Below are 25,078 nucleotides of genomic sequence, written 5' to 3'. Positions count from 1 at the left end.
CAGTCAGTTTTTATTTGGAAGAAAGCCAACAAGGGTATTTTTTTTTTAAAGAAGCTGCGATTCAAGGTAATTTTTTACACAATTCATGGGCACCACTTTTTTGGGGGGTTCTGAGTGGCAATTCTAAAAGTTTTGGCAAGTGTATGCTTGTAGGAGTTGGATTAACCTGTGTTTGCAAGTATTTAATTTTTGGGAAGAATGCCATGCTGCAGCAGAGTAGTTGGTGTTCTTTATCTTCCATCTGCATCCTTTCGTCTTTACAGGAATGTTTTTATGCTTCTGCCTGCGTTATCTGCTAAAAATAATTCTCGGTCCACTGAAAACTTGAATTTGATGCATGACCACTCAATTTCCCATGATCTTAGTATCGCCACAGCACCCTCCAACTTGCAACAGCTGACAGAATTCTATTAACGCAGATGTTCCAGCGAGTCCTTCCCCATCCTTAGCCATTCCAAAGTAAACCTTTTGACCCTCCAGTTGGTGATTCACTGTGCTTGTCTAAACCCAGTTCTGAATGTGAGAGCTTGGAGGTAGGTGATAGATACTGGAGTTCAGCTTGGCTAATGTCATTTCAGTCTGTTCACTTTTTTGTCTTGCAAGAAAGTGATCTAAAACTTACTGGAAAATTAGCGCTTTAAACCAGCCACCGTGCTAATATTCCATTCCAGTAGTGAGCACATCGACATCATAGGTGATTCTCACTACTGCAAAGTCTAAACTGACTAAGTCTTCAAGACTATTCTCCCTTGCAAGAATCTGTGACTGAAAAACGGGTCTTCCCAGATACATGTACAACATTAGTTGATGTAATCATGTCAGGTATAGCAAATATATCACGCAGTGTGTGTCAGGATATCTGTTATGGGAAGCACACAAACCATGGAGCCCAATTTTCAGCATTTTCAAGTGCAAAATTGGGAGATTGACTAAACAAAGAAAAGAGGAATTTACAGTGGAAGTTAGTTAAAAAATGACATGATTTCTACCTATACCTGATGTATCCTATACCTAATGTCGATTTTGAGTTTTGTTTTTACCCTGACTGCTTACTTGCTGGGTAAATGGTTAGCAAGTTTTACCAGTTCAAATACTAGTGTTACAAACCTAAATCAACACTGAATTGGAACCAGTAGCCTTTCATTTTCTCAACATTTAAATCTGTGTTTGGCTCCGTCATACTGTCATTTAAGAACTGTAGGGTATAAACCCATATCAGCACCGTAACAAGACTTCATTTTGACAAGTTATTAGCTAATTATTAACTTCCTGGCCAGCACGTGCCTTTGATGCAGCCTTCATTAGATGCCAGTTTCTTGGCCTCCCCCATACCTTGCCTTTGGATCCAACACCCTGATGATGGTGATGCTTTCATTTATGTTAAGAACAATTTGTTTGATTGTTCTATTTTTAGCCATATTCCAAGTATTTCCCTTGTGCTCAGTGTCAAAGACCATTCCTGTAAGTGAGCCCTCCCAACTTCAGTGTCTTGTAGTGTTGCCAAAGGGTCAAACAGAAGCTCTTGTTACTATAATAACTTCCTGAACTGATCCACACCTTCTCGTACTCATCTTCAGATATGGAAGAATCGAATATCATGTGACTCGGTCTGTAAGCCACGTATCGGTTTATTAAAAGTTAAAGGTTAATCAGTAGCATGAAGACCATGCAGTAGACTGCACTTGGTTGCAGACTTTTTTGAATATATAAAAAAAAAAAGAGGCATTTCACTAACTCCAGTTGTAATCACCCTTGACTCTGCATCCATAACCTAACCAACGTGTGAAGTTTCAACCACCAGCATAGAGCCTCTCCCCCTCTCTCGACTTTGCTCAGAAGAACTAGCTTGGCTTAGAAAACAGTATATAAAATATATACTGTCAGTTCATCCCTAAATGCAGAGGTACCATACCTCCCCTGCCGGCAGCACCTGATTAATTGAGGTCAAAGCATATCTTTGTGAATGCCATTCAACAGTCCAAAGATGCAGTAGCACCTGGCCGGCACCATTAGACTTATCTTTTTCTATTTTTAAGGATTTGAAACCTCAGAGTTACAAGAACGCTTATGACATACCAAGGCGAAATCTTCTGGATCAACTTACACGCATGAGGTTAAACCTGTTGAAAACTGCACATGCTCCATTGAAAGGGCAAGATGAAGGTAAGAAAAAAGTTACAGAATGTGGCCTAACAACTTGTGTATTTCACTTGAATGGGTGCCATGGTAACGGGATACAGCACCATTTCTGTAATTACAACCTCCTTTTCAGTTTTAAAAGGCTAAGCAATAAGAGTAAATAACTGCAAGATGTTGTTAAGTGATTCAAGTGCGCAGTGTTCGCCTTTTCCTTAGCGCCACAGCAATCAGCTAACAGTGATAACTGATTCTTGCTGTGTTCTGCTGTTGGTCTGTTTTAAGTGAGATATCGTTAGCAGTTATTAAGTGTAGCCATTGACCTGAAAGACAATAGATTTGTATAGTTCGCCGGGTCCAAACTGCGGGTCACGTGTGGGCACTGAATCTTGATAATCTGGCCCACAAAATGCCCAGCAGCTGACCTACTTGTGATTTTTCATTCAGGGTTTATTCTGTTTGAATTTAGGGGGCTGAGCAGGAAGTTCAGAAAGGAGTGTTTGTACCTAATCTTAAATCAAAAGGAAAAGGAAATCTGTTTTAATAGCACCTTATCACCTGAGGAAGCCCCAAAGTACTTTGCATCCAGTGCAAAGTGCCGTCATTGTTATGTAGGCAAACAGAATGACAACAACTTGCACTTCTCTAGTGCCTTTAACCCAGAAAAAATCTCCCAAATGCCCTCTTCACAGGAGGGTAATCAGACAAAGCTTGATGCTGAGCCAATAAAGGAGACACGAGGAGGGGTGACTAAAAGCTTTGTCAAAGAGGTAGGTTTTATGGAGCGCCTTAAGAGAAGGGGGTGATATAGAGGCGGAGAGATTTCAGGACAGAATTCCAAAGTGTAGGGTCCAGACGATCCAAGGCACGGCGAAGGGAGTGGGGTTGCACAAGAGGCCAGAGTTAGAGAAAAGAAGAGCTCTCGGCTGTAAGGCTGGAGGTGGCCCGAGATGGGGAAGGGTGAGGCCATGAATGGATTTGAACACAAGGAGGAGAATTTTCAGATTGAGGCATCGGTGGACCCGGGAGCTCATGCTGGTGAGCAAGCACAGGAGACTGGTAAGTGAGGCTTGGTGGGTGATGGGATACAGGCAGCACAGCTTTGGACGGGCTGAAGTTTGTGGAGGGTGGACAGCTGGCCAGGAGAGCATTGGAATAGTTGAGTCAGCCAATTTGTACAGTTGAAGCTCCCACAATACATGAGATGAATCATCGGTATTTGCTGCTGTTGATTGAGGCAAGAATATTGGCCAGGATGTGAGGAAACTCCCTTTTCTTTGGACTTGTGCCATGGAATCTTTTGCATCCACCTACACGTGCAGAGACAGGGCCTCGACTCAACATCTCGTCTGAAACACAGCACCTCCGACAATGCAGCACTCGCTCAGTACTGTACTGATGTATGAACCTAGATTGTGTGCTCAGTCCGAGGGTGGGGCTTGAACCCACAGCCTTCCGACTTGGGTGACAGTGATACCACCGAGTCAAAGCCAAAACCAAAATCTGTTGGTATCGCAGCTTGAATTTAGTGCAAATTTACACCTTTATAAATTGTCGCTGAGGCTCCATTAAAATGCAAAAAGCTTGGACACCCTGGAATAGTCAGAGGAAGCATATAAATATTATTGAACATTGGATATTACCCATTTAGTAACACTGATTCCTTCCTATTAATTAATAATGTTTCTTTTGAACAATAAATTTATTTCCAGTAGACTTGAGGATGGACAGAAGAAAAAGTAATGCGTGTAATGTTTTCGGTAGCTGTAGGTTACAGACTGGTGCAGTGAAGGAGTTCAGCTGTCAGCCGGTTATCTGTCTAAGCCTGTAGTAGTACTTGGGCATGTGGGATGTTTCTCTGCATTAGAGACACTATATAAATTCAAGTTGTTGTCATCTTGTATTGGTGGGATGGGGGAAGAGAACTGGGTAGAAACTTGCGGTTCTTGTTAAACAGAGAACTAATGTAATTTATATTTTGCTATTTTTGAATCTAATCTCTCCCCATCAACACACAACTCTAAATTTAAACTTGACATTCGTACCATATTTTTGTAAGTGAATATTTCCTTGATGTCTAGTTTATTTAACTTATCCAAATGTAATGAAACCTTTTCAGAAGATCAAAAATGTGAAAAGTTGCTCAAACAAGCTCTGCTGTGGGGAACTAACTTTCTGTCCTGAGTTCATGCAGGTCTTGTAATTTATAGCTCTCTCAAATTCTATATTTTTAATTTCTTTACAATTATGACATGCTCATTTATATATTTATCTTTTAATTTAATTTAATTATACATACAAGTGTAACTTGTATGTATTTTGTATGTATAGTTAATTCCTGCTATGATCCTGCTTTTGAGTACCAGGGCTAATAAAAGTTAATACAGTCGTATGGTTGTTTGCTGTAGAAATGCTGAGGTTGTATTTCTGCAGATTCTCTGGTGTGGTTGCTTAGGGCCACAGTGAAGTGTTGAAAAACTGGGAATGTGGCCCTTTAAGTGTGATGACGTTCTTTTCCCTGCAGATCAAGTGCACAGTGTCCCAATAGCGCAGATGGGCAATTATCAGGAGTTCCTGAAGCACGTCCCTTCTCCCCTACGTGAACTTGACCCTGATCAGCCCAGACGACTGCATACGTTTGGAAATCCTTTCAAACTGGACAAGAAGGTATGTAACCACATACTTGGGTACAGTCTGCTAGACTTGAGAGTTCCTTGTTCTTTCCCACTTGAGGTTGTACATTTCTGTGCTCCGCCAAGGTGTGTGAACATCTGTTTACAGCTGTACTATGGTTCACGTCTCTTGAGCTGTTGGCTGTTTGATGTTTTTACCTTAGTATTATTTTTAGAGATGTTTGGGGCTGTGGAGCCATAAGTAGCATAAATGATTCAGTAGACACACTAATGGCCCCCCTGAGTCTCTTGGCTGTTCTGACTTCAGCACTCTTGATTATATAGAGCGTTCAGTATCTGAGTTAAATAGCGCATGACAGATGTCGCCTACCCTGCGGTATACATATGCAGCCTCTGTTCAATGCTGCAAATAAAATGGCACATGTCATCCTTTTTTTAAATACTAGAGAGCTTCAATGATAGCTTGTGACTTGAGCCATAGGTTGCTTGTGCCAGTTGTATTTGGAAAGGGCAAAAAGTTGCTGCACAATATTCAAAACAGATCATGACCTCCAAACTGAACTGTATTTTTAAATCAAATCTAAAGGTGTGGAAATGTTGATATATACAGGGTAATTCCGTTTTTCCATTTTTAGAATGATTGATGCAATGTGAATGCAAACACAGATATAGTGCCATCAATATATTTAAACATTCCTTGAACATCCCTTCATGTTGATTAAGTCACTTAAATGCTCAATATAACTATTTTCTAAGTTGGATAGGGAATGAATCTGGTTCTATAGGTATTCCGAATGTGCCCTTAACTAAATTTCTTTCAAATAGTACACTGAATTGATTGTTGAATTCCTGATCTAAATGTTTTATCTGAAGTCAGATCTGCCTTCAATTCTGGAGAACTCTTATATTCTTGGAACACAACGGATATCCCATGAAACTTCTTTTTGTCAGCTTCTTTGCCTCCACTCTTCCCTTCTGAAGACGTTCACTCCTTACTGGAGAATAGTTTAACAGGTGCCGGGTACCCTCCAGCACTCCTCAAGTAGGCTTTAATCATGTGTAAGCCTTAATGAGGACTGGGTGGGTTATTTAACTGCGGGGCCATCAGCCAAGGCTGATTCCATCCTCACCAGATACCCACACACAGGCAGCGCAGGCTGCTGGATAGCAGGCAGGAGTTGAAACCCTGGTGTTTTACTTGTTCTCTCCTTCCCTAAAGCAGAGGTGATGAGGCTAATAGGAACCCCATACTATTGCCCTGACTGAGATGAGCAACCGACTAGATAAACTGGAGAGTTTTGGGGGGAAGCTTTTCCTCTGGATCTTAGCAGCCTTTGCACAGCCTTGCCGTTTGTTGACTGCTGCTTTTATTTTATTTGATCATAGAATTGTAGAGCACAGAAGGAGATTATTTGGTCCATCGTGCCTTTGCTGGCTCTTTGAAAGAGCTATCCAATTAGTCCAACTACCCTGCTCTTTCCCCATATCCCTGCAAATCATTCCTTTTCAAGTATAATGTGATGAAGTAGTTCATACTGAATTTTCTGGTTCTTAGTGAGAAACTCTTTGCAAAGCCTTGAATCTCGCCATGCCTTTTCTAAATCTCACCTCTGAGATGTACAGTAATTTGTAAGTGATGGACCAGTGGCTGTGGACTAAAGGCATACACTCACTGTTGCATCAAGTCTGATTACCTGAGTGCCACTTACAAAGATTAAAAAGTGAAGTCTTTTCAGAAGTTCTAAAGTTTAAGTGAGCTGTGTGTAGGAAATGTTTGTGCTGTAACTTGAGATTAGGGTGAGTTGGTCAGTATCCAGTGATGGATTATTAATTGGCAAGGTAATACAATTTGACTGCACTGCAAGATATTTTCTCCTGTGGGCATTTGAGTTACAGACCTTTTGTGTTTCAGGGAATGATGATCGATGAAACAGATGAGTTTGTGTCCGGACCTCAGAACAGAAGCAAACGACCGATGGAGCTGAACATGGTGGGAATTCCAAAAAGGCGTCGCTGTATGTCACCATTATTGAAGGGACGCCCACCAACACCGCCAACAGCAGCTAATCACATTGGAGGAAAGGGTCCTCCCCTTATACCAGCTACACAGCCACAGCCAGACCTTATAAAGCCAGTAGCTGTTCTTCAAGGTAAGGGAGTATGCAATCCAAGTGCTCTCGTCTGTGGATTGTCGTAGATGTGTGATGCTGTTAAGGTTTGGAAGAAGTCCACATGAAGGCAGCCTGCTAGAACCAGTGAAAACCTGTTATTTCCGATTGGTATGAATGCTTGCTGTTGGTAAAACTAATGAAGGCAGAATCTGGCAACCACTTTGTTGAACCCATAGTTCTTAAACACAAAGCCACATGTCGAAGCGAGCCTGCCTAAACTATAGTGACTTGTAATGTGATTCCAGCTACATGCTTTTTGTACGCTAATTACTGTTTTTGTTGAATACACTATAGATTTGAGCATGTTTATAATTTTGCTTTCCAGCCCTCTACCTTGCTTGTAACGTCATGCTGGGGAGTTGTTTTACTGCCGTTCGTATGTGTCCAGTGCTTCACTTGTGTGACTTCAACCCTGGCTGACTTTAACCCCTCCCTAGTTCAGGAGCTTTGAAGACACTCTATATACCCCTTCCCCTGCCCACTTGAGATCCGCTAACTCAGCACAGACTAGGGTTGTTCACTTTTCCCAATTGATTTACGTGGCCTTCTATTATGGCATACATAACCTTAGATGGGAGAGCTATCACAAAGTGATGCTGACATCGCACCACTTTGTGTGCAGAGAGGACATATTGAATTGTCAGTGATCGTCACCCTTTGGAAATTTCTAACCTGGAACTATGACGGTTTATAGGTGGATTTGTACAATGCTGTCAGAATAACCATTTGTACTCTTAACACTAGCAAGGAAATGCAGACAGTTGCTTACATAACTTGGGAGGACTTAATCCTAGCTCCATTCGAGTGTCCCAACCACTGCTAAAACTGGATGGGAGCACCTTACAGGAATACAGCATGGTTTCCAGATTCAAGATGTTCAGAAAACCAGACCACCCATTAAAACCATAGGCTTGAACATGATCGTTTAATCCGATACCACATTGTTCGTATACCATTCATTTTGAGCCGTTGGCCAAACTACTTTGGAAAACTGTGTTAATGCCCTTAAGCTTGTTTGCCACTTAGTGAGCTTGATGGCGGCATTTGCTGAAGTATCTCCTCTTGACCTGAGGATAGAGCAGTGCTACGTCTATGCATATGCTGCTTAATGAAAATGTTGTAATTCTATCGGGCTCAAGAGATTGCAGTACCATTTTTATTTAGCACCATAGTCTGAGAAAAACTTGCTTCCATTGGTACATCAATGGGACTCTTGAGATCCTATTTAACAGTGCAGTTTGTACCTTTTAAAGACCCAGCAGATTGTCCTAGAGACCAAATGGAATCTAGCTTGTTATTTAGTGGGATTCTGCAGTGTTGTCTCTGTGTACCTAGAAATGATTGTGTGCATTAACCACCAGTCGGACAGATTTCAGATAAACCGCAACCCAAGATGTTGGTATGAGAGTAACTTTGAAGGCCAGCGCCACATCTTTATCACACACAACTATCTTGATTCAGTTCTTTTATATAACAAAAAACACGCACACAGTCCTCCTTTGTTGTCGGGCATTACTTTGACAACAGGATCCCGCCTGATGGAATATACAGTAACTGAAGAGAAGTAAATTGGTCACTCCTAGGTAGAGTCAGTCTCCCGCTCCCACAAATGAAGGTTCAGCTCTGTAACGTGAATCCCGCTCCCACAAATGAAGGTTCAGCTCTGTAACGTGAGCTTCCTCGAGTTTAGAAGGTGGTAGAATAAATGCTCCAGGAGACAATGGGTTCAACAGGAAGCAGCCAAATGGGTTTCTTGATTATTAAATTGGTACGTCAACATAAGCGAGGCACTGTACATTTACCTCAAACACCAACCTCATCGTTCCCCAACCCCGCACAGCCCGCTTCTACCTCCTTCCCAAGATCCACAAACAGGACTGCCCTGGTGTAGACCCATCGTTTCAGCCTGTTCTTGCCCCACCGAACTTACCTCTTCCTATCTCGACTATCTTTTCTCCCCTTGTCCAGTCTCTTCCCACCTACATCTGCGACTCTTCGGACGCCCTCCGCCACTTTAACAGTTTCCAGTTTCCTGGCCCCAACCGCCTCCTTTTCACCATGGACGTACAATCCCTCTACACCTCCATCCCCCACCAGGATAGCCTGAGGGCGCTCTGCTTCTTCCTTGAACAGAGGCCCGACCAGTTCCCATCCACCACTACCCTCCTCCGCCTGGCTGAACTTGTTCTCACATTGAACAACTTCTCCTTTGACTCCACTCATTTCCTCCAAATCAAAGGTGTTGCTATGGGTACCTGCATGGGTCCTAGCTTAGGCCTGCCTTTTCATGGGATATGTGGAACACTCTGTTCCAGTCCTACTCTGGTCCCCTCCCTCACCTCTTTTTCCGGTACATTGATGACTGTATCGGTGCCGTTTCCTGCTCTCGCCCTGAACTAGACAATTTCATTCACTTTGCCTCCAATTTCCACCCTTCCCTCACCTTCACATGGTCCATCTCCGACTCTTCCCTTCCCTTCCTCGACTTCTCCGTCTCCATCTCTGGGGATAGGTTATTGACCAACATTCACTACAAGCCCACTGACTCCCACAGCTACCTGGACTACACTTCCTCCCACCCCGCCTCCTGTAAGGACTCTATTCCATTCTCCCAGTTTCTCCGTCTCCGCCGCATCTGCTGCGACGATGCCACCTTCCACACCAGTGCTTCCAACATGTCTTCCTTTTTCCTCAACCGAGGATTCCCCTCTACCGTGGTTGACACTGCCCTTGACCATGTCCATTCTATCTCCCGCACTTCTGCCCTCACCCCTGCCCCTCCCTCCTGGAACCACGATAGGGTTCCCCTTGTCCTCACCTTTCACCCCACCAGCCTCCACATTCAACGGCTCATCCTCCGCCATTTCCGCCACCTCCAAAGTGATCCCACCACCAAACACATCTTCCCCTCCCCTCCCCTTTCAGCATTCCGTAGGGACCACTCCCTCCGAGACACCCTAGTCCACTCCTCTATCACCCCCAGCACCCCTTCCCCTTCGCCCGGCACCTTCCCGTGCAAGCGCAGGAGATGCAACACCTGCCCTTATACCTCCCTCCATCCCACTGTCCAGGGCCCCAAACACCCCTTCCAGGTGAAACAGCGATTTACTTGTACTTCTTGCAATCTAGTATACTGTATTCACTGCTCATGGTGCGGTCTCCTCTACATTGGGGAGACCAAACGCAGATTGGGTGACCGCTTCGCGGAACACCTCCGTTCAGTCCGTAAGGATGACCCCGAGCTTCCGGTCGCCTGTCATTTTAATTCACCGCCCCATTCCCACTCAGACCTCACTGTACTCGGGCTCTTGCATTGTTCCACGGAAGCTCAGCGTAAGCTCGAGGAACAGCACCTCATCTTCCGATTAGGCACTTTACAGCCTTCCGGACTCAATATCGAGTTCAACAATTTCAGATCATAACCTCGGCCCCAATTACATTTTCACTTATTTTTTATCCACACCTTTGTTTTGGCCCTTTCTTCCCCCCCGGCCTTTTCTCTCTCCCACATGGCAGCTGTCTCCCATTCTGCCAGCGCATTTCACACCTAATCTGAGCCGTCTTTTGTCTCCACTAGTCCGATCACCATCTCGTCTCGTTTTGAATACCTCTTAATGTCTCTTCTCTTTTGTTCTCCCAGCCTGGCCTTTTAATCTATTTCATTTCCTGCGCTTTTTCAGTCTTGACAAAGGGTTTGACCCGAAACGTTGACTCTATTTTCTCTCCACGGATGTTGCCTGGCCTGCTGAGTTTTTCAGCATTTTCTGTTATTTCGGATTTCCAGCATCTGCAGTATTTTGCTATCGTACTGTAGATTTACTATTCCTCTTCGGGAGATAGAAAGTAGTACTTGTGTCTGTCACGTCAAACCTGCCTCAATGTCCCTGAATCGACCTAATATGGAGATTTATGGTTAACCTTCTACGTAGTCTTTGTCCGATGTATCTCTCTGGCTTCAGACGGATTCCTTAATCTGAAGAAAACAGTTCGAGATATACTTAAAATTTGACTCTAAGAAGGAAATTTAAATATGTATTTCTTAAACTCAAATGGAGTTGCCAATTGATCGTATAGTTAAACAAATTCGCAAATTAATTACTTTTGAAGTGTAATTGCTGTTATGTAGGCAAACATGGCAGCCAGTTCATGCACCGCAAGATCCTATAAACAACACTGAAATAATGATCAGTTAATCTGTTTTGGCGATGTTGATTGACGGCTGAATGTTGGCCGGGACACACGGAGAACGCCTGGCTTTTCTGCGATATAAAGAGTTGAGATCTTTTGCGTCGATCTGAACAGGCAGACGGGTCCTCTTTAACATTTCATCCAAAAGACGGCACCGCCAACAGTGCAGCACTCCCTCAGTATTGTATTGAAGTGCCACCCTAGAGTATGTGCACAAGTCCTGTTGTAGGGCTTGAACCCACGACCTTCTGACTCTAAGGTGAGAGTACCAGCATTGAACCAAGATGACACTGGGGAAAAAACTGTGGGGCAATGTATTTTTTTTAAAGTGATGGTTCAGGCAATTTTTTTTTAAATTCTGTATTCGGAGTTATATCATCGCGTGTTTCTCCTTTCCAGAGGCTGAAGAAAACGAGGCTGTGTGTGTTGACTATGTTGGAAACAATATTGCAGACCCACTTCCAGTTGAAATTCCAGCCCAGGGACTTGAGTCAGCACAATCTCTAATCCACTCAACATCTGGCTCTGTGGAGTCCACAGAAGAATTAGCAAATCATGAGATGGACGGTGGTTTTTTTGTCAATAATAATTCTATCGGCAGTGTTGAGCTTAACCACGAGGAATCAAAGGACAGTGGAGTATGTCAGGATGGACTTTTGAACAGGTCTTCACCAAATGCCATTAAAACACTTATGAGAGCAAAGCAACAAGAGACTAATACAGAACTAAAGGCACAAATTTTTAAGGAGATCCGTAAGCCAGGCAGACGTAAGTATGGTTGAACAATAAATGTTGCTTGTTTTGCTCCATGGGAATAATTGTTTGCAGCACTGTGCTCCATGTTGGAAATATTCAGAATGTTTGTAGTTGAGACCAGCAGGCAAATTCAGCAACGCTGTGCTCCTGCACCAGAGGAGCTTGGGTTGGACACTTGGGATGCTGTTTTATTAAGGCTCAATGTCTGACTTGCGCTCCCAGCTGGTGATTTTCCTCTCTTCACCCAATGTCGTTACCCATGACTTCTTTGATCCTTTTTCTCTTCTCCATATTTAGTCTCTCTCAGTATTCCTGCGAATATGTGAGAGATGAGCTGTGCAGGACTGCACCAACTTTGGGCTGTGGATCACACACATGCAGTCTCAATTGTATCATTGAAGAGTGGACCAGCACTGGCTGGTGATCATGGTCAAATTCCAATCTATTATCAAGTACACATTAAGATTTTACACTTGATTCTTATTAGCTTCTTGGGTACAATATTAGTGGTCACTGTTTTTCCCAGTCCTTGTCATAGCCATGTACCACTTGGCTGGTGAGTAGATCAAGAACAGATCTCCCTCCTTGGTATTTTATGATTATAATTACCAAAAAAAGGAGGATTTCTTAAGCAGTAGCTAAAAACAAGAACTGGTCAGGTTATTCCGAATGCTTGGGAGATGTGTCCTGTGTGTTTTTCTTCCTCTCATGACTACACATAGCCTGGCTGAGAACAGCTCCGCAGGTCCCTTTGGGATCTTCATGTCTGAGCTTGGACACTTGACTGTTGATAGGCTGTTTAACAGTGGAGGACACAGATGAACCTGATCATGTTACTTGATGGCTACTCATGCCCATTTTCTACTAGGGTGGTCACTGGATGTCAGTCAGGAGTAGCTGGTTTTGTCCCTTCCCTAACCTGGGGGACTGAAGCCAGTTGTAAGATCTCAATCTCTGTTCCAACAGTTAATTCAGCAGGGACTGCCAATTAAGTCCGAGACCTGGTCTCTGATTATTTGACATCAGACAGGACCGTTACATGCTAGACTATCAGCAGGAGCGAAGTCCTGTTCTGCTTTTACCTGGGACTTAGTAATGACAGAAAGCTGCAGTTTTCTACTCTAGCCAGATTGTAGGAGGGGTAGTAAAAGCAGTATCCAAATTAGCCTGTATTAAATATGGTGTGCACTGCAGCATCAGCTCCTGCTTGAAATTCATGAGAGCTGTGGTGATTTGGGTGAAGTATGAATTAATTATTTGCTGCTGAGACAAACTATCTCCTGCACTCTGCTGGTCACTAGGTGCATCAGTCAAGGGGAGAAAGTTTTCCTTATGTTGGTAAATGTGATCGAGGCCAGGAAATCACAGCCGCCTCCTTCAAGAACGCTTTCCGTAGCCTTAAATTGGGAAATCCACCTTAAGTCAGTTGATCCTGAGGGTGGCTTGGATTAGATTATTTATGTCACAACCTGTACTCCAGGGAGCTGTTCCCATCACTACCTTCGCTGTACCTCTAGGGAAAGGCAACGGTGTGAATCGAGTGAAAGAAACCACCCATTTGTTCAAGGGTTTTGAAGTTAATTGTTTAAACTCTGGCAGCCTTCCGGCTGGGGAATTGAGCAGATAAATCCTAAGCAGCAAGGATCTCACACTTGAGCATTTAGATTTTTCAACCTGCAAGGCATACCTTGAAGATACTCTGGCAAGACTGACTATTGATCAGGTATAGAAACATGAAATACAGGGGACAACAGGTCCATCAGCATCTACAGAGAACAGGTGGGTTTTCTTTGCACAGGTACTGGCAGACCTGTGTAAATCTAACATTTCTGTTTTAATAAGCATCCAGAAAGAAAAGGCCATTGGGCCCAGCAAGTTTGCCCATCCAGTGAACAGTCTAGCCTTGCACACTGCCCTCCCACCCCATAATAATGCCCTCTCCCAGGAGAGGCAAAAGTCCTGTGGTCAATTAAGGAAAAACTGAAATTCATTAAATGTCTAATCTGTAATTTCCCCCTCTAGCTGTCCTTTTCTCTTGAACACGTTGAGCTCTCTTTTCAAGGACTAAAGCAACCCCATTCTCCCCATATTATGGAAGTTTCTTTCTGCAAAACCAAATAATTCCTGGGATCTGACCTAACTGCACCAATAGATTTTGTAGGATTATATTTGATTGCAGCATTTGCTTCTCCCACTCCCTTTTAGTGAACAAGTATATTGGACAAGCTTTATGCAGTTTGCCTTATTGACTGTTTGTGAACAGTTATGTAAGAGCTCGTGATATCCTGGCTATATATTTATTAGATCTGCCAATGAGACATCACATTGCCTCGATAGCTAAAGTAAATTGATTTAACTTTTTGATGGCGCTAGTTTGTTTCAAGACCATATTCTTTCCTTGCCCTTGCGAACATATTCTATGGGAAGCCTGGATATTCTTTAATATAGTACGGTCGGAATCTATTTTGTGACCATAAAATTGTCACAACAGAATTCAAGTGACATCATTCAGTAATAGTGCAGTAAAAGAGCTGCAGAAGGGCACAACCTATAGTCTTTCAAAAGCCAAATCCAATCGATGACACTAGGTCAATAACTAGTCAACGTTTGAACACCTACAATGGGGGGTTTGTTTTGGGCTTTGCAACTTTTTGGGAAAAGATTGATTTGCATTTGTATAGCACCATCTGAAACGTTTCACATGTAATGAATTACTTCGAAGTGCATTGACTGTCATGTAGGCAAAGGTGGCAGCCACTTTAACACACCAAAAGGAGGCACTGGGCGGTCTTGCTCCTTTTCTGATTGTGCCAACAAACTTTAATGTATACTCTAACCACGTGACGGGGATTATCGCCGATTAATTGAAGAAGCAGCCAGGGTGCTTATGGTTGAGCAGACCTTAAGCAGACCATGTCTCGCGAACTGAAACCCACACTATTTGCTCTCTGCCGTACTGTGCGTGTTCTGGTAATTAAACCCAATCACAGTAAACTGCTTACTGGGGACCATGTTGGATACCCACTACATCACCTAACACTGCTATACCTGTTTTGTACAGGCTTAAACTACTGATCAAGTTTTTACAGTTGGATGATTTGCAGAATCCAAGATGTAGACATCATACTGTGCAGCGCAAGTTGTCATTAGCAATACAGAAAACTTAGATGGCTGTTCGAAGACTCCACTGTTCTCCCAACCCCTCTTGGCCATATCCTGAAATAACTGTGCTGCTGTAACACATGTTCCATCCACTTAATTGATTTGTTGTACGTGACTGCACTGCTGGCCACTGAAGGAGGTTTATTTTGAGTATATTCTTCCCTTTGATGTGTTAGGTGATATAGTGGGCATCCTACATGATCCCCAGTAAGCAGTTTACTGTAAGTTTAATTACCAGACCGTGGTTATGCTAGCACAGTACATTGGAGAGCAAATAGTGTGGGTTTGATAAAAGCGTGTTCTTTGAAGATGGGAGGGCAGGCAGAAAGAAGCTCAACAGCCTAGCATCTTGATAAACAATGGGTGATTACTCTGGATAGTGGCACTCGTCCCCTGCAGTTTTCAAGCATTTCAACCAGACATGCGACCCCTGCAGACTCTAATTGGAATTAAAACTTAATTTTGCATGGACTGAGATGGAGACAGTTGAAACACTCTAATATAATAGCACTGTTTATAGTAGAGTTGACAAAATGATGCAGATTCCCAATTGCATCTCAAACACACTGCCCCATTTAAAGAGAGTCTGTCTTCACAAGTTCTTGGTCTAAGATTTCTGTCCTGTCAGTTAGAAAATTGTCTGAGGAGCCACTTCAGTTTTCAATAGATTGCATGCTACCCAACACGGATGCAAGTTACCATGATTTTTTTAAATAATCGGTATCTCTCACTATCTCAACACAAATTCTGTTTTTGATACTGGGGTGTGCACACTTGAGGTTTCATACTACGAGATTAACGAAGTGCTGTATAGAAAGCAAGAAGGCTTCTTGATTTGATACATATAGTAGATTGTTTCTACAGTGTGGAGGTAGTTACATTCAGACTTGTCTGTTCAAGCTTTTCTTCCCAAAAAACGGAATAATCTAGCCCCTCGTGTACCTAAGAAATGTTCTCCGGAAGGAAAGGCACCACCTGAATTCATGCAACCAGGCAGTATGCTAATACCTGTTGTTCACCGTACATCTCAAGGATATAATGGAGAAAACTCAAGAACCTAAGAAGTAGGAGCAGGAGTAGGCCATTCGGCCCCTCGAGCCTCATGGCTGATCTGATCTTGACTTCAACTCCACTTTTCCTGCCTGTTCCCCTTGACTCCCCTGCAGTTCAGAAATCTGTCGATCTCCGCCTTGAATATATTCAGTGACTGAGCCTCCACAGCTCTCTGGGGTACAGAATTCCAAAGATTCACGACCCTCTGAGAGAAGAAACTCCTCCTCTCCGTCTTAAATGGGCGGCTCCTTACTCTGAAACTATGCCCCCTAGCTCTAGATTCCCCCATGAGGGGAAACATCCTCTCCGCATCTACCCTGTCAAGTCCCCTCAGAATCTTATATGTTTCAATAAGATCACCTCTCATTCTTCTAAACTCCAGTGAGTATAGGCTCAACCTTTCTTCATAAGACAACTCCTTCATCTCAGGAATCAACCTCGTGAACCTTCTCTGAACTGCCTCCAGTGCAAGTATATCCCTCCTTAAATAAGGAGACTAAAACAGTACGCAGTACTCCAGGTGTGGTCTCACACACCTGGTGTAGTTGTAGCAAGACCTCCCTACTTTTATACTCCATCCCCCTTGTAATAAAAGCCAACATTCCATTTGCCTTCCTAATTACTTGCTGTACCTGCATGCTAACTTTTTGCATTCTGTAGTCTCTCTCCATTTAAATAATATTTTGCTTTTCTATTCTTACCAAAGTGGATAACCTCAGATTTTCCCACATTATACTCCATCTGCCAAATTTTGCCCATTCACTTGACCTATCGATATCCCTTTGTGGACTCTGTGTGCTCCTCACAACTTGCTTTCCCACCTATCTTTGTATCGTCAGCAAATTTGACTACAGTACACTCGGTCCCTTCATCCAAGTCATTAATATAGATTGTAAATAGTTGAGGCCCCAGCACTGATCCCTGTGGAATCCCACTAGTTACAGTTTGCCAACCTGAAAATGACCCATTTATCCCAACTCTCATTTCTGTTAGTTAGCTAATCCTCTATCCATGCTAATATATTGTCCCTAACACCGTGAGCTCTTATCTTGTGTAGTAACCTTTTTATGTGGCACCTTATCGAATGCCTTTTGGAAATCCAAATACACTACATCTACTGGTTCCCCTTGATCCACCCTGCTTGTTACATCCTCAAATAAATTTGTCGAACACGGTTTCCCTTTCATAATACAATCGAGCAGAGTCAACATGGTTTTATGATTTTCTAAATGTCCTGCTACTACTTCCTTAATAATGGATTCCAGCATTTTCCCAATGACAGACGTTAGGCTAACTGGCCTTTAGTTTCCTGCTTTCTGTCTCCCTCCTTTTTTGAACAGGGGCGTTATATTTGCGTTTTTCTAGTCCGCTAGGACCTTTCCAGAATCTAGGGAATTTTTGAAGATTACAACCAATGCATCCACTATCTCTGCAGCCACTTCTTTTAAGACCCTAGGATGCAGGCTATCGGGTCCAGGGGACTTGTCGGCCTTTAGTCCCATTAGTTTGCCTCGTACTTTTTCTCTAATGATGGTGATTGTTTTAAGTTCCCTTTTGCCCCTTGATTATCTATTATTGGGATGCTTTTAGTGTCTTCTACCGTGAAGACAGATACAAAATATTTGCTCAAAGTCTCTGCCATTTCCTTGTTTCCCATTATTAATTCCACAGTCTCATCCTCTAAGGGACCCACACTTACTTTAGCTATTCTCTTCCTTTTTATATACTTGTAGAAGCTCTTACTGTCTGTTTTTATATTTCTTGCTAGTTTACTCACATAAGCTATTTCCTCTTTTTTAGTCATCCTTTGCTGGTTTCCAAAAATTTCCCAATCTTCTGGCCTACCACTAACCTTCATCATTGTATGCCTTTTCTTTCAATTTGATACCATCCTAACTTCCTTAGCCACGGATGGTTAATCCTTCTCGTAGAGTCTTTCTTTCTCACTGGAATATATCTTTGTTGAGAGTTATGAAATATCTCCTTGTATGCCTGCCACTGCTTATCTAACGTTTTACCTTTTAATCTATTTTCCCAGTCCACTTTAGCCAACCCTGTCTTCATACCTTTGTAATTGCCTTTATTTAAGTTTAGGACACTAGTTTCAGACCCAAGTTTCTCAACCTCAAACTGAATGTGAAATTCTATCATGTTATGATCACTTATCCCTAGAGGAACCTTTACTATGAGATAATTATTAATCCTGTTTCATTTACACATTACCAGATCTAAAATAGTCTGTTGCCTGGTTGGTTCCACGACGTATTGCTCTAAGAAACCATCCCGAATACACTCTATGAACTCGTCCTCCAGGCTACCCTTGCCAATTTGATTTGTCCAATCCATATGAAGATTAAAATTGCCCACGGTTATTGCAGTACCTTTCTAACAAGCCCCCATTATTTCTTGATTTATGCTGTCCTACAGTGTAGCTACTGTTAGGGGGGCCTATATACCACTCCCACCAGTGACTTCTTTCCTTACTATTTCTTATCTCCACCCAAACTGATTCTACATCTTGATCTTCCGAGCCAATATCATTTCTCACTACTGTACTGATCTCATCCTTTATTAACAGAGCTACACCACCTCCTTTTCCTTTCTGCCTTTCCTTCCGAAATGTCAAATACCCCGTTCCCAGCCTTGGTCACCTTGCAACCACGTCTCTGTAATGGCTATCAGATCATACCCATTTATTTCTATTTGTGCCATCAATTCATCCATCATGTTATGAATGCTTTGTGCATTCAGATAAAGAGCTTTTAATTTTGTCTTATCATTTTTCCCTACTCTGACCCTATTTGCTGGTGCACTTTTAAGCTTGCACGCTCTGTCCCTTCCTGTCACACTCTGGCTATCGCTACCCTGCACTATTGCCCTGTCCTTTCTCTAACTTTCTAAATTTTCCCTCACCTGAAGCCTCTTTACCACCCCCCCCCCCCCCAACACTATTTAGTTTAAAGCCCTATCTACAGCCCTAGTTATTCAATTCGCCAGGACACTGGTCCCAGCATGGTTCGAGTGAAGCCCCTACCAATGGAACAGCTCCCTCTTTCCCCAGTACTGGTGCCAGTGCCCCATGAATCGAAACCCATTTCTCCCACACCAGTATTTGAGCCACACATTCAACTCTCTGATCTTATTGACCCTATGCCAATTTGCTCGTGGCTCAAAGTTGCTCAGGCACTAGATGTTGTATCTGTTATGAATAAAGGCTTTCTTTAAAAGACCTAAATATACCAGATTTGCCCTGCCCTTGCACTCCGATCACTCACTGAAGGTGGTGATGTCACTATCACTCCAAATAACTATTCCGCTTTCTCCTCTGGGTCCTGACCTGGATGGAAAGAGTGATTCTGGTGCAGAGTTTCTACCAATGCAAAAACTTGTGTGTGCTGAAACAGGATATGTGGTGAGCTTTGGTGCATAAAACATGTAGCAGGTAAGGCAACTTTTATTTAAAAAGCTATATTAATTTTAAACATTAAGTGAAGAGAAGTAATCCTTTTTGTTTCCTCATATTTGCTAGCCAGCCTCTAGGTCAGGAACAAAAATGAAAAAACTGGAGCACTATATTGAGGGTGGAATATGTGAAATAAATCAAGCTTCTCTGAAAGGGACAAACATCCTGTGACCTCCTCCTATTTGCCGTAATATTCATTATATCTCATTATGCTGGGGAGTGGTGGGGGGGGGGGGGGGGGAAGGCCTGTCATTATCCATAACAGTAACTGTAAAAATAAAACCCCTTGTACTGTTTTCCATTTCTGTTCTGTGGCAAGTTCAGGATGCTGGAGTTAACCTATTAATGTGTGTGGGGGCACAATCCTATTGTCACAGAATGTTACAAAAATGTAGGATTGGTTATAGAGCATCACATCATGACCAGTTATTACCTTGGACCATTGGGGGGGTTTTGGGCTTCAAGTCTGAAAGCCAATCTCTGGTCATCCCAATGTGCCACAATAAAGAATTGGTACAAACGTATGGTGTTTTTATTGTTTTAAAACAAAAACTATAATGGGTTCTAGCAGTGCCTATAGTGTAGCTAATTTGATCGTTGTCTTTCCCTTTCAGATTATGAAAATATCTTCTATTTATTGAAACTAGTGCAAGGCAGTCTGGAGACCCGGATGGTGTTTGTGCAAAATGTCATTAAAGAGGCAGCAAGGTAATTTCTTACCCAATGATAGGCATCTGGAATCTATGTGAAAGGTCAATCTATCATGCCAAAAGTAGTCAGGTTCAACAAAAACACTAACTCTCTGCTCCACTCCCACTCTGACCTCTCCATCCTCGGCCTCTTAGGTTGAGCTAACGAAGCTCAGCGTAAGCTCGGGGAACAGCACCTCATCTTTCGATTAGGCACTTTACAACCTTCTGGACTCAACATAGAGTTCAACAATTTCAGACCATAACCTCAGCCCTGATTTCTTTTGTTCACATGGCAGCTGTTGATGATCCTGCCATTCCCATTTACACCTCATCTCGAGTCATCTTTTGTTTCTTAACTAATCCCATTACCATCTCCTTTTGCCTTGCACCATCATCCCTTTTGTCTTTTAATCTCTCCTGCCTTCGATCCTATCACAGACCTTCCCTTTTGTTCTTTCCTCCCCTCCCCCCTTTCCCTGCCCCTACACTTGCTTAAAAACCTGTTCCGTCTCTAACTTTTTCCAGTTCTGACGAAGGGTCATCGACCTGAAACGTTAACTTTGTTTCTTTTTCCACAGATCCTGCCTGACCTGCTGAGTATTTACAGCATTTTCTGTTTGTTCTAGTACAAATGTGCATTTGTTTAATAAAATCAGGACATTAAACACCTTGTCCTATTCACATTTTAGGCTAACCTGTTGTCTTTTTTTTAAAAGCAACTTATAAACTTTATTTTTGTTCTTCCAGTTTAAACCTCATGATTTATTCCGTGTACTTTGCAGAAAGTGGTAAAAATTGCCCAATCCCATAAAACAATCCGAAAGCAGAAAATCTGGCCTCCCATCTGGTTCTATTCAGTAGATATTTTCCTCATTCACTCATCCTTCTAAATAGGTCCTATTCCAATTTGGGGAGGATGAGTAATCAGTATACTGTTCTTTACAACCTCAAGTTAGTCATGCAGGTGATGCTTACCATATGTGTCTCATTCAGTCTCGGTCTGGATTTTTTTCCACTCCCAGCAGTAGTAGCAGAGCTTGCTGTTAGTTTAACCGTTTCCCCGTGATTGTTGTTTTGTAACCTTTAATTTTAATGTTCCTAAGTTTTTATTTCTTTGTAGTGTTCTTCACTGTCTCTATGCAGCAGCTTCTGTACTGTTTGTTTTCTGTTTTCTGGTCCAGACATGTTGAATTGGTGGCGTCCTGATTGAGGTCAACTTGGGTCACCTTGAATTTGATGTTAGTCAGTCTCAATGGGCATATTTCGAAGCTGCACTTCCTACCACCAAACCTTCGCCGCGATGGAAGTGCTTGCCCCACCCACCCCATGCTTGCATAATTTTCTACAATACATGGCCTAATTCCAAACTTGGTTATTACTGTTGCCGCTTGAAATGTTGCCAAATGATGATCTCGGTCCACTTTACATGAGTAGGAAATTGTGGAATTCAGTTTGCATTCAAAACAAGCATATAAGCAAACTAGACTGAAGGTGAATTTTAGCATTTCAACCCCAATAGTCAGACCGTGCTATCTTCAAAACACTAGCTGAGCCTCAGTTCGGCCTTGACCCAAGGGTTAGTACAGAAGGCAGCAGTGGCCTTGATATGAATAGACATGTTCTGCTGATATTGAAACAGTTTTGGCAATATCTGGTGTTGAAGCAAACAACCCTCTGTGGGGCCATGTGTCCTGTTCAAAGAAACCTTGCTGGCCCATCAGCCAGGTACGTTGGCTAATGTACTTTGTGCTTCTGGCCAGGACCTCATCTCGCTGCAAGGTCTTGGTTGAAGCTTTGGTTTGAATCATAACCCAGATATTATTCCACACCCTCTCTACTGTATTTATATCCAATTGTGGCTGGCATAGCTGCTGACTATTGACATGAGGTGAGTATTTCTGTCTTTTGAAAAATGCCATACAGGAAGTCCTTGACACAACAAATCTGTCAATGAAGGTCTTGGATTCCATACTGTTATACTGATCCATTTCATCCACATATTATCCTCAGCTTAAAGCAACACATCGCACCTTCTCTCTTCTGCCCTCCTTTCTCCCTTCTCACCACCTCCTCCTCCCGTCGCGCCGCCGCCGCTGCCTCCTCCCCTTCTCCTCCCCCCCCCCCCCGTCGTCCCTCCTCCTCCTCCCCCCCCCCCCCGTTGTCTCTCCTCCTCCCCCCCCCGTTGTCTCTCCTCCTCCCCCCCCCGTTGTCTCTCCTCCTCCCCCCCCCCCGTTGTCTCTCCTCCTCCCCCCCCCCCCGTTGTCTCTCCTCCTCCCCCCCCCCGTTGTCTCTCCTCCTCCCCCCCCCCGTTGTCTCTCCTCCTCCCCCCCCCCGTTGTCTCTCCTCCTCCCCCCCCCCGTTGTCTCTCCTCCTCCCCCCCCGTTGTCTCTCCTCCTCCCCCCCCCCCCCGTTGTCTCTCCTCCTCCCCCCCCCGTTGTCTCTCCTCCTCCCCCCCCCGTTGTCTCTCCTCCTCCCCCCCCCGTTGTCTCTCCTCCTCCCCCCCCCGTTGTCTCTCCTCCTCCCCCCCCCCGTTGTCTCTCCTCCTCCCCCCCCCCCGTTGTCTCTCCTCCTCCCCCCCCCCGTTGTCTCTCCTCCTCCCCCCCCCCGTTGTCTCTCCTCCTCCCCCCCCCGTTGTCTCTCCTCCTCCCCCCCCCGTTGTCTCTCCTCCTCCCCCCCCCCCCGCCGTCTCTCCTCCTCCCCCCCCCGCCGTCTCTCCTCCTCCCCCCCCCCCGCCGTCTCTCCTCCTCCCCCCCCCGCCGTCTCTCCTCCTCCCCCCCCCCCCCCCGCCGTCTCTCCTCCTCCCCCCCCCCCGCCGTCTCTCCTCCTCCCCCCCCCCCGCCGTCTCTCCTCCTCCCCCCCCCCCGCCGTCTCTCCTCCTCCCCCCCCCCCCCGCCGTCTCTCCTCCTCCCCCCCCCCCCCGCCGTCTCTCCCCCTCCCCCCCCCCCGCCGTCTCTCCTCCTCCCCCCCCCGCCGTCTCTCCTCCTCCCCCCCCCGCCGTCTCTCCTCCTCCCCCCCCCGCCGTCTCTCCTCCTCCCCCCCCCGCCGTCTCTCCTCCTCCCCCCCCGCCGTCTCTCCTCCTCCCCCCCCGCCGTCTCTCCTCCTCCCCCCCGCCGTCTCTCTCCTCCCCCCGCTCCCCCGCCGTCTCTCCTCCTCCCCCCCCGCCGTCTCTCCTCCTCCCCCCCCGCCGTCTCTCCTCCTCCCCCCCCCGCCGTCTCTCCTCCTCCCCCCCCCGCCGTCTCTCCTCCTCCCCCCCCGCCGTCTCTCCTCCTCCCCCCCCCCGCCGTCTCTCCTCCTCCCCCCCCCCCGCCGTCTCTCCTCCTCCCCCCCCCCGCCGTCTCTCTCCTCCTCCCCCCCCCCCCCGCCGTCTCTCCTCCTCCCCCCCCCCCCCGCCGTCTCTCCTCCTCCCCCCCCCCCCGCCGTCTCTCCTCCTCCCCCCCCCCCGCCGTCTCTCCTCCTCCCCCCCCCCGCCGTCTCTCCTCCTCCCCCCCCCCGCCGTCTCTCCTCCTCCCCCCCCCCCGCCGTCTCTCCTCCCTCCCCCCGCCCCTCCCCCCCGCCGTCTCTCCTCCTCCCCCCCCCCCCGCCGTCTCTCCTCCTCCCCCCCCCCCGCCGTCTCTCCTCCTCCCCCCCCCCGCCGTCTCTCCTCCTCCCCCCCCCCGCCGTCTCTCCTCCTCCCCCCCCCCCGCCGTCTCTCCTCCTCCCCCCCCCGCCGTCTCTCCTCCTCCCCCCCCCCGCCGTCTCTCCTCCTCCCCCCCCCGCCGTCTCTCCTCCTCCCCCCCCCGCCGTCTCTCGCTCCTCCCCCCCCCCCCGCCGTCTCTCCTCCTCCCCCCCCCGCCGTCTCTCCTCCTCCCCCCCCCCGCCGTCTCTCCTCCTCCCCCCCCCCCGCCGTCTCTCCTCCTCCCCCCCCCCCCGCCGTCTCTCCTCCTCCCCCCCCCCCCCGCCGTCTCTCCTCCTCCCCCCCCCCCCCGCCGTCTCTCCTCCTCCCCCCCCCCCCCGCCGTCTCTCCTCCTCCCCCCCCCCCCCCGCCGTCTCTCCTCCTCCCCCCCCCCGCCGTCTCTCCTCCTCCCCCCCCCGCCGTCTCTCCCCCCCCCCGTCTCTCCTCCCCCCCCCCGCCGTCTCTCCTCCTCCCCCCCCCGCCGTCTCTCCTCCTCCCCCCCCGCCGTCTCTCCTCCTCCCCCCCCGCCGTCTCTCCTCCTCCCCCCCCGCCGTCTCTCCTCCTCCCCCCCCCGCCGTCTCTCCTCCTCCCCCCCCCCCGCCGTCTCTCCTCCTCCCCCCCCTCCCCCGCCGTCTCTCCTCCTCCCCCCCCCCCCGCCGTCTCTCCTCCTCCCCCCCCCCCCCCCCGCCGTCTCTCCTCCTCCCCCCCCGCCGTCTCTCCTCCTCCCCCCCGCCGTCTCTCCCCCCCCCCGCCGTCTCTCCTCCTCCCCCCCCGCCGTCTCTCCTCCTCCCCCCCCCGCCGTCTCTCCTCCTCCCCCCCCCGCCGTCTCTCCTCCTCCCCCCCCGCCGTCTCTCCTCCTCCTCCCCCCCCCGCCGTCTCTCCTCCTCCCCCCCCGCCGTCTCTCCTCCTCCCCCCCCGCCGTCTCTCCTCCTCCCCCCCCGCCGTCTCCTCCTCCCCCCCCCGCCGTCTCTCCTCCTCCCCCCCCCGCCGTCTCTCCTCCTCCCCCCCCCGCCGTCTCTCCTCCTCCCCCCCCCCCGCCGTCTCTCCTCCTCCCCCCCCCCGCCGTCTCTCCTCCTCCCCCCCCCCCCGCCGTCTCTCCTCCTCCCCCCCCCCGCCGTCTCTCCTCCTCCTCCCCCCCGCCGTCTCTCCTCCTCCCCCCCCGCCGTCTCTCC

The 25,078-nt window shown here is 46.7% G+C and overlaps 1 protein-coding gene across 3 annotated transcripts in view; it reads left to right on the top strand.

Annotated features, from left to right (window-relative positions):
- Positions 1 to 20,948, top strand: part of LOC147107390 (integrator complex subunit 6-like) — a 131,379-nt gene extending 110,431 nt beyond the window's left edge. For 2 of the 3 annotated variants that reach the window (XM_086006388.1, XM_086006387.1), the window contains 6 exons: positions 2,037 to 2,163; positions 4,661 to 4,803; positions 6,682 to 6,919; positions 11,528 to 11,896; positions 20,177 to 20,270; positions 20,833 to 20,948. In XM_086006388.1, coding sequence (XP_085862514.1) covers positions 2,037 to 2,163; positions 4,661 to 4,803; positions 6,682 to 6,919; positions 11,528 to 11,896; positions 20,177 to 20,270; positions 20,833 to 20,851 — 990 coding nt within the window. In that variant the 3' untranslated portion in view covers positions 20,852 to 20,948. Of the gene's footprint in view, positions 1 to 2,036; positions 2,164 to 4,660; positions 4,804 to 6,681; positions 6,920 to 11,527; positions 11,897 to 19,628; positions 19,750 to 20,176; positions 20,273 to 20,832 lie in introns of those variants that run through there. The other variant, XR_015080781.1, reaches the window with a different exon arrangement.
- The last annotated feature ends 4,130 nt before the right edge of the window (positions 20,949 to 25,078 follow it).

The sequence above is a fragment of the Somniosus microcephalus genome, chromosome 14 (assembly GCF_052327205.1).
Source record: "Somniosus microcephalus isolate GS21.2 chromosome 14, FLI_Smic_1.0, whole genome shotgun sequence".
NCBI lineage: Eukaryota > Metazoa > Chordata > Chondrichthyes > Squaliformes > Somniosidae > Somniosus > Somniosus microcephalus.
Note: the sequence above shows the minus strand (reverse complement) of the source record. Positions and strands in the feature narration are given on the sequence as shown.